The sequence below is a fragment of the Branchiostoma belcheri genome, unplaced genomic scaffold, assembly GCF_001625305.1.
Source record: "Branchiostoma belcheri isolate BF01 breed outbred unplaced genomic scaffold, Haploidv18h27 scaffold31, whole genome shotgun sequence".
In the NCBI taxonomy this organism is placed as follows: Eukaryota; Metazoa; Chordata; class Leptocardii; order Amphioxiformes; family Branchiostomatidae; genus Branchiostoma; species Branchiostoma belcheri.
Window position 1 is genome coordinate 2,274,976 of NW_017803921.1, and position 9,207 is coordinate 2,284,182.

At 39.4% G+C, this 9,207-nt stretch overlaps 1 protein-coding gene across 1 annotated transcript; it reads left to right on the forward strand.

Annotated features, from left to right (window-relative positions):
• Positions 1-647: 647 nt before the first annotated feature.
• Positions 648-5,931, forward strand: LOC109474612 (ADP-ribosylation factor 1). The gene is made up of 5 exons (XM_019774953.1): positions 648-762; positions 2,222-2,410; positions 2,826-2,936; positions 3,306-3,430; positions 3,832-5,931. Exons 2-5 carry the CDS (start codon positions 2,263-2,265, stop codon positions 3,991-3,993), a joined length of 546 nt encoding a protein of 181 aa, XP_019630512.1. The 5' UTR covers positions 648-762; positions 2,222-2,262; the 3' UTR covers positions 3,994-5,931.
• Positions 5,932-9,207: the final 3,276 nt, after the last annotated feature.

Consider the following 9,207-nt stretch of genomic DNA (forward strand, 5'->3'; position numbering starts at 1 on the left):
ATTGGGAGTATTTTCGGCAAAGATAAATCCATGCACACTGTAATCAAATTTTCGGAGATTCCAATACATGTATTCTATCGACATCAAAATCCTTTTTTCCCCTTTTACCTAGGTATAAAGGAGAGGTATAAAGCAACCCTTAGTACATGTATAACCATGGAGGTAAAAAAATCACAAGAAGGGAGCACAAAATTAGATTTTTTACCCCCATTGTATTACCAATGATATACTAGTATGATCTTTTAAAGGAATAATGCCCTCAGTATAACAGGTGGTACGGAGGTAACGTTATACTTTTTGTATGTTAACATTTATCTGTAAGTTTGCTTGTGTTTGTATAACATTATATGTTCATGTATTTGAATGGAGTAGAGTGGTAGCATCAGACCATGATGCCCGCAGAGGATTGATTGAGAGTGGTAGCAGGTTGAAATAAAATGAATGCAAATATTTCAAACCATTTTAAAAACTTTTTTTACTCATTCTTAGCTGGAATTTTCTTTGGGCACTCATTTAATACTTCTGCTTTTGAGCACTGGCTGAGTCAGTGAGTGGTCTACCTTCAATTTTTAAATTTTATGTACTAGTACTCAATCAACTTCTGCACAATAAAATGTAGTCGCTAGAGGTCGCAGGGGTGCGGGGCGTTCCGGTCACGTGATAGGGGGTCACGCAATTGAGCATTACTCAGACCCCTCTGACGTGGCACATGCAACGACACCTTTTCACATCCGCCATTTTGGAGACTGGTATCTACCTGAGGTGGGTCTCAAAATCTTCTCTTTCACATTTTAACCCACATTTCCTCATATATTCTCCTTACACACCATACTATAATAGTTCTTATACTATAGGGTCTATTTTTAAACGGTATTTGAGGCCAAATTCGTGTCTTGTTCCTGGTTGCCCAATCTGGCGCCGACTTCCGCTAGTGTATGTAAGACAAGGTTGTCTGTTCATTTTCTTGCGAACGTTTTAGGAACAGGTTGTTTCTTGGCTTCTTAGCCACAAAACGACGACTCTTTCTGTGCGTTTTAATTAGTAGGAAGCTTTTTGGCTTCTTTTGGTGCGTTTTGACTTGTGGAATCGCAGCGAGTGTGAATTTTTAGGGACCTGAAACGGCACGGTACTGTACTTGTAAATCGCGCCGGTAGTTTCAGTAGCTACCCCCCTCCCTCCCACCCAAACGCACATTTCGCTTTAGTACATCAGTTTGGGAAGGATTTTGTCGGCAAGCACATTTCGAATACGTCGAAAATGTTCGTCTGGAACTGAACCCAAGCCCAAATCGTACGTAATACATGAGGAATGTTTGGGGGAGAGAAAAAAACGTGCGATGTCCACGTATATCGTAACTCGCCATAATTTGCTGTCAGTCAGTCACATGAATCGGGGCGTGACAAACTTTACTCCCGAAACTTCTGGTTGTCCCTCCTCAAAATCAGCCGCAAAACATCCCACATCATTCTCGAGGGGGTGGATTGGCCTCTTGTCAGGTAAAAGTGGGTCTATCATGCCGTGATTTTTGTCAAAATCGCACCGGTTTTTGTAAAAATGTGTCTTTATCACGGCAACAATTACTAACACGTTTTACTCCATTCTTTTTCTTGGAATTTGTCGTTTGTATGGTTTGAATGACTCCCACCAAGAGTTGATAGTCATTTTTCAAAACCACAAGTTATATAAATAGACAATCAGGATATAGCAATCACACAATCTGATAATGCTTTTTGTCCTACAATCCTACCTTGAAGGCATGAAACTCCATGCTCCATATATTATCCTTGCTCTGTGTAAAGTGTAATTATGAATATGAAAATTATGTACCGGACTAGACGGTTGAAATTTGCCTTGAATCTCTTTGAAAACACATGTTTGTGATTGTGAATATCTGGGGAGAAAACTTGTTACGACATGGCTAAGTATTGAGGGTGTTGGCAAATTGGATGTTTGCCCAATCATTATGTCAGTTAGTTTTCAGTGTAAACCAGACTGTGGGTTGGTGTGCACAAAACTTGGCAAACCTGTCCACAAGCCAGCTTAGAGTGAGAACAAAGCTAACAGTAACATTCTCTGGGCATGTGCTCACTTTGAAATCAGGGTTCGCATAACCAGATGTAGGGTCATTGAAGGTAAGAGATGAAAAAAATTTGGATAAAAGACAGCTTTTTTTCTACAGTTCACTTCTAACCACTGTACATCTTGTGTCTTGTTTTTCCAGGCCTTTTTGTGATAAGCGCCAAATCGTACAAGCAATCAACCATGGGGAACGTGTTCGCTAAGCTGTTCCAGGGCCTCTTTGGTAAAAAAGAGATGCGGATATTGATGGTTGGGTTGGACGCCGCAGGAAAGACAACCATTTTGTACAAACTCAAGCTGGGAGAGATTGTCACAACCATTCCGACCATTGGTAAGACACTTCATATCAGCAGCTCGATAGAACACGTCGACTCGAAACCTGTCATGTAATATATGGTGTCTAAAATCCAGAAGTTGTGTTAGAAAAGATATCGTTTGCAACAGGCGAAATTATGATGCACAACATGTAACTATGATTTAAAGAACAAAACACATGTAAAAAATGTGATAAATTTTTGGTCACTGGGCAGTCTCAGCCTCTAGAGTCTATTGGAATTAAAGGTGTGTTAGACCTTTGAGGTAATTGCTCAAATGATTGGAGGCTGTTTTGTGAATTTGCATGATAAAGGTGATTGATTTGCCCCATCATGGCAAAAAGATGAATAGATATGTATCCTGGTGCATTTTTCCTGATAATTGACGATTGGTTGTTTGATCTTATGTGAAATTTTGTTTGCCCTGTGTAGGTTTTAATGTAGAGACTGTCGAGTACAAGAACATCAGTTTCACTGTGTGGGATGTGGGCGGCCAGGACAAGATCAGACCGCTGTGGCGTCACTATTTCCAGAACACACAAGGTAAGTTTCAAAGTCTGTGAATAAGTACAATTGAACATTACTTGTACCAGAAAAATCTTAATCTGCACCACTCAGAATTTAGACAGTTTGGTCAATGCAGCAAGTGAAGATGTTAGTTGCAAGGGCTAGTGCAGGTTAGGTGCATGTAGTCAGAAATACCTGCACAGCTCCAATTTTATCTGCACTAACCTGCAAAAACCCAGTACATGGACCAGTGCAGGTAGACATCAGAAATACCGGGTACATGCACAGCTTCAATTTTACATTCACTACCCTACATATGTAGGTGGTATTTCAAGCTCTTTTTGTCCAACAAAAATCTTCCATCGAAGAGAGAGAATGCTAACCCTTGGTCCCTGTTTTCCCTAGGCCTTATCTTTGTGGTAGACAGCAATGACAGGGAACGTGCCACGGAGGCTCGGGAAGAGTTGCAGCGAATGCTGGCAGAGGATGAGCTCAGAGATGCCGTATTGTTAGTGTTTGCCAACAAGCAGGTAAAACACAGTTTATTCATTCTGACACTTTTCATTCCATAGGCCTTATCTTTGGGATTGATAGAAATGACAGGGAATAGGCTACAGAGGCTTTAGGGAGTTGATGCGAATCACTGAATGCTTATTTATTGAGATTTACCACATTTGTTGAAGGAGTGACATAACAGATGATATATTGATTTGATAAATCTCAAAATGTTCGTGATTTTTTATTTTAGTGGTTTTCATAGTGACCCCTTTGAGGTCACCTGAGTTAGCTCCGAATGGTAGCGTCTCCAGACCTTTGCAATTCAGCCCCACGAATTGTTAGCTCCTTGCAATTCAGCCCCCTGGCTGCAAAGACAGAGTAGTCGGCCCACACGGCACTCAGTAACAATAACTGGTTTTGTGTTTTCCTCCAGGACCTTCCGAATGCCATGAATGCTGCAGAAATCACGGACAAGTTGGCATTACACAACCTGCGTAACCGACAATGGTACATCCAGGCCACATGTGCAACCAGCGGCGACGGGCTATACGAAGGGCTGGACTGGCTTTCCAACCAACTCAAAAACAACAAATAACTTCACCTAGCAGAAACACATGGTTTTGGGCAGCTTGGAGGAGGGGGCACTGTTCAGCCTTGTACAAAGCTATCCCTGACCGACCCTTGTAGTTTTCCTTATCATTCTGTAGGATTTTATTCCTGTATCGAAGGATCTCCTTTGTGAGGGTATGGTGACGAGAGGTTTCCAATTGAAACCATCAATATTCTGTCATTGTTAGGACAGTAAAGCCAGCATTACTTGTTGCGGCATCCCTGTTTGTGAACTGTTCACCTGTGTACACACATTGTTGACTAGTTTCGCAGCACCTGGCACAGGTAACTTAACACAGTACTGCAGTAATGCGTCCAAGCAAGTCTTAGCCCCTAACTTTTAACAGATGTGGACTTGGTGTGCAGATGGGTGAAATTGTTTTTACAAAGGGGACAGCTAGAAGCAACATAAGAGGACTGGCAGAAAGAAAATCTTTGGGAATATAGAAAGAAATTGAGACCTTGTCTTGGCTAAACTCATGTTTGTTCATGCAGAATTGTAAGGAAAGCTGTAAGGGATCCTTCAGGATTTGGAAAGTGATAGTGTAATCATTTGTTACATAGTGTAAGACCTTTTAGCAAACGAAACGAGAATCCAGTTTTCCTCTCACTTTGATTTTCAAGTTACTAATTGAGTGTTCTCGAGCCCAGACCAAATTACCACACATATAAACAATGGCTGTGATTATATACTGCACAGAACCAGTAAAAAAACCTTGCACATTTCCTCATTTGTACATTTCCTTTTAGTTGGTTACAGGCACATAGGAGAAACTAGATACATCAGACAACGCAGTGTTTTTAGTAAAAAAAGAAAAAGCTAAATGTCCACAGCATTCAAGTCAGGTCATGTCAGATAAACCAATGGATGATGCTCACACATATACCTTCAACCTAATAATTGTATGTTGGTACTTTCTGGTAGCAGGCACTGCAAGCATAAGAGTTTGATGTAAATTATATGTGAAATAAACAAGCAAGCATCTGTTTATTTGCAGAACTGTTTATTTACAAGAGTGGTGAAAACTGTAATACTAAGATGTACCTAAATCAGTATATTGTGTATTGTCTATCTCAATGCTACTAACAAACCGTATGTCTTGCTTTCTTTGGACAGAATTTGTAATTGTTGACGTCATCCATGGATTTTATTAAGATGGCCTCTGTATGGATAGCAAGAAAGCAGATTTTTTTTGTTTTCTCGTAAACAGTACTAAGTCGGCAGGCAGTTTAGTGGTGAATATGTTCTGCCTGTATTGAGAACAGCACTTGTTATTGACTGTCATCCGTGTCACACTGGTTGTGTGTTGTACGCAGACTTTCAGAAACTATACGACAGCGACTTGCTGGCAGAGTTAAACTGTTTTAGTGCTGCCGACGCGCTCAACTACTTCTGTGTTTTTTGGGAAAATTAAGTTAGAGATGTTGTTTCTCACCTGCAGTCTGACCATAGAAAGGCTTCCTTTTCTTAAATGATCCTGGTAATTTTACGAACAGTGCATTTGGAAGTTGTGAAATGTGTATAGTCCCCGTGAAACACTAGCGACAAACTGTATTTGTAGTATCTGACAAAGAAGCTCTAATCATCTGAATATACAAGATGTGATACATGCGTTTGCATCAGAATTGTTTTAGGCGAGGTGTTGGAAATCAGTATTCGAACACAAGACTGGTCGGCTGTACAGAGGTGTATCACATTGATTTAATATTATCTGGCATGCTAAATACTGTTGTACTGGGATCGTTTCTGACTTAGTATATATGACATGATTTAAGCTACTCTTAGTAAGAGAGATGGAGACCAGTGTATAATGTATCTGTCAGACCTGCTCTAGAAAATGATGAAGAGTTTGTCCAGGGAGTATTGATTCATTACCATGTATGTATGCACTCTACATTAATAAACTTGCAATTACTGCTGTCACTCGGAGAGCTTTCCTTCTTCACTAACTCCTGAAATGTTTGCGATGGGTTTATTTTTGCAATGACCTGTCCACCGTGGAATTATGGTGCCCTGAATATGACATCACTGACTTTAATTCTTTGCATACTGTAAGTCTTAACATGCTTGCATTGGATTTATTTTTGCAACAAAGTAAACCCATCCTGAAAACAAGGAGAAGTCGTAGACATCATCCCTCCATGAAATAGCTTGTTATTTTGTAATCTTTTGGTGTATTTCAATAGAGATATTATGAGTCAAACTTTGTTTTTATCAGCAGAATGATTTGTGGTGGCACTTTATCAAGCTGTCATGTCATGGGCAGGCGTTTAGTGTCTTGTTACCATGGTTTGTTTACTTTGATGGCCAGCAGGTCATTTGCCTTAGCCTGGGTACCATCCCCAGTAGTATGATTCGCAAACTCTATAACTGTTATAGAGTTTGCGAATATACTACTGGGGATGGTACCCAGGCTACATTTGCCTGTACATGTAGGTCAATGACCAGACAGGCAAATGACCTGCAGACCAGACAAACAAGATTTATTTTCCTGCAGATTCTGTCTAGGGGTAAAAATAGATAGGGCTGCCTGGGTCTGGCCTGCCAGCTGGAGGTATAAACAAAAACACTCTGTCCCAACTTTTGGGTCAAACAGACCATCCTATTATGAAGTAGGGGTGAAAAAGTGAAAATCCTTTTAAATTAAGCAATAAAAATATGCGACAACCTGCTAATGCACTCCAAAACACAAAGAGACTCAACAACTACCCACATACCAAAAATCATACCAAACCATCCCCCAGATTTTCCAAACATTCAACACAAAAAGTCCAACATTAAACATTTTGTAAATATCAAACGCAAACAGCTAGGGGACCCAAATTTAAACCACTAAACCATGGTAATAACAACTACATGCTACCTTAATATCGCACAAACAGTCCATAACGCGAAAACAACAGAATAAAAAAATTAAACTGCAGTACCAAGGTCAATCACCAGGGGCTCAAAGTCAACCTACACAATCTCCAAGGCCCCATCCATCAATCTGCCAAATATCGTACAGTTCCTTCTCACCGATCTTCAGATATCAGACCAAACATGAAACGGAGTAAAAACAGTACCCCCATTTTCATGGAGGGTAAAAATAGGCATTTCCACTGCAATACACGTATTACATAATTGCCAGTCTCCACCAGACTAACAATTTAGGTTCAAAAACAGTAAAATTTATCCTAACGGAGAATAATTGTCTCACCTGCAAACTTAAAACCCCACCAAGTGAATCAGTGGTGAAGGTACCCATGAGATACACAAGAAAACAGTTACTAGTATTCAACAGGATAGATTTTAAACTACAGATGCCGTTAGACCAGGAGTAGTGGATGCTACAATGTACTTGAAATGTCTGACAGTGTTAACAGTTACCATGTGAAACAAAGGAATCCTCTTACTTGAAAATATGAACTTACTTGTACATGAAACAACAACCCAATATTTGTATGCAAAAGTAGAGACTTTATTTCACTTCACAACTGGGATAAATGACTTTAAAATCTTAATCACAATCTGTCCTACTTCAAGTCGACTATTATATGCACTGGTCTGCTTAATACTGTACACAGTAGGCCTTGTAAACCCTGCCTGTCCAAAATATCAACTTGTGTTATCAATGATTGCCTTCATGTACATTATCGGTGGGATCGAGTTTACATTGAAAACATCTCTGTATACTTCAAATTCTTTATCTATTTAAAAGCTTTATATAGTTGTTCTGCAAAATCCATCTTGCCTTTCTGCACTCAATGCAAGTCACACTAAATGGAAGTCCTAGGTTCTCAGAAATAAGCCAGTTCACTGTTAAAACTGCATGCACAAGGTCAAAGGTGACGGCCCCTAAATTGTATCGGTTTTGTTTCTGTCTCAGAGGCCTTCAATCTTGATGTATTATTACCCAATAATGGTATGGCAATATGCAGTTCAAACTGTGAGCCAGCATATTTCATGGAGAAGAAAAGAACTGATGAAGTACGGAGCTATGTATATACTGTAGTCACAATCTCTGTCATGCAGATACAACCTCAAATGATTTAGCCTCTAGCAGGCTTTGGGAAGTGGCTGGAAAGAGTAGAAACTGGCCAAATAGTACAGATAACATGCCAGGGGAGTTTAGCAGATCTACTCTTTCCATCCGCTTCCCAGAGCCTGGTAAAGGCAACAAATGATTATCTTGGTTTCACTCAACACACTTAAGTTTCTCAAGTTCTCTGTACTACCAATACAGCACTGGAGTACTATGGTAACTGTTGCTTACAAAAGGCTGAAATACAAGTTCATGACAGCTCACCCGAATATCAACACAAATGCAGAGGACAGAAATACAGCAAGAGTTTTAACATCGTAAAAGCAGGAGTTTTTCTAAAGTCTGCAACGTTCTCACAAAGGTATTGGCACTCTAGAAAGGTAGAGAACATTGGAGGATGTACAGCCCATTCTACTGCTGAGTCAGATGAACACAAGGCATTTTGTTACGTTTTCAATCCTGAATACATTGTACTTACACATTTGGTTACATCTGCCTAATACAAGCACTGATTGTAATAGAGAAAACATCTTGATTACCAGAATAGGCAACAATCGCACAGCTAACCTACAGTCCACAGAGAAAATCTACTAAAGTACTAAATAACGGCAGTGTTTACCAAAAAATGATTGTCCAGCTTTACGTCAAAAATCTCGTTACGTGTGCAAAAACTGATTACCTTAAATGTTACAAACGTTCCTAACTATCATTGTTTGAAGTAAAACATTGTCTCACTGCAAAATTGATTTTCTGAATTTTCCCTGACAATAAATTCCTGTAGAGCTCTCTAACAATGATTACGTATTTCACTGATTGTATATTCAATTATAATAAACAAAAATACTGCTACTATGTTAGACTGTTAGCCTCCAAAACACACATACAGCCAAAATATTAATCATTTAACAATCTCAGTTCATCTAAGATTTTTCTACCAATAAAGGCTCTGCTCCTGAGGCGTAGCCAAAAAAACTTTTCACATAAAGTACACAACAGTTTGGCACATAAATCTCACTGGTGTTAAAATTCATGATTGTCTTATGTTTTAAATCAAAGTTATCTGCCTTCTTTACAACAGAATATAATAAGATATAGTATAATATTATACAACTTTTACATTGGTCTTTCTATTATAGAGGATCAAGCCTCAAGTTAAAGCAATTTTTCCAGAAATG

What these genes read in the sequence shown, in the direction of transcription:
- LOC109474612 (XM_019774953.1), top strand. Translation starts at nt 2,263, where the DNA reads ATGGGGAACGTGTTCGCTAAGCTGTTCCAGGGCCTCTTTGGTAAAAAA. An exon ending in CACAACCATTCCGACCATTG is followed by an intron (nt 2,411 to 2,825) that starts GTAAGACACTTC and finishes TGCCCTGTGTAG; the next exon opens with GTTTTAATGTAGAGACTGTC. An exon ending in CTATTTCCAGAACACACAAG is followed by an intron (nt 2,937 to 3,305) that starts GTAAGTTTCAAA and finishes TGTTTTCCCTAG; the next exon opens with GCCTTATCTTTGTGGTAGAC.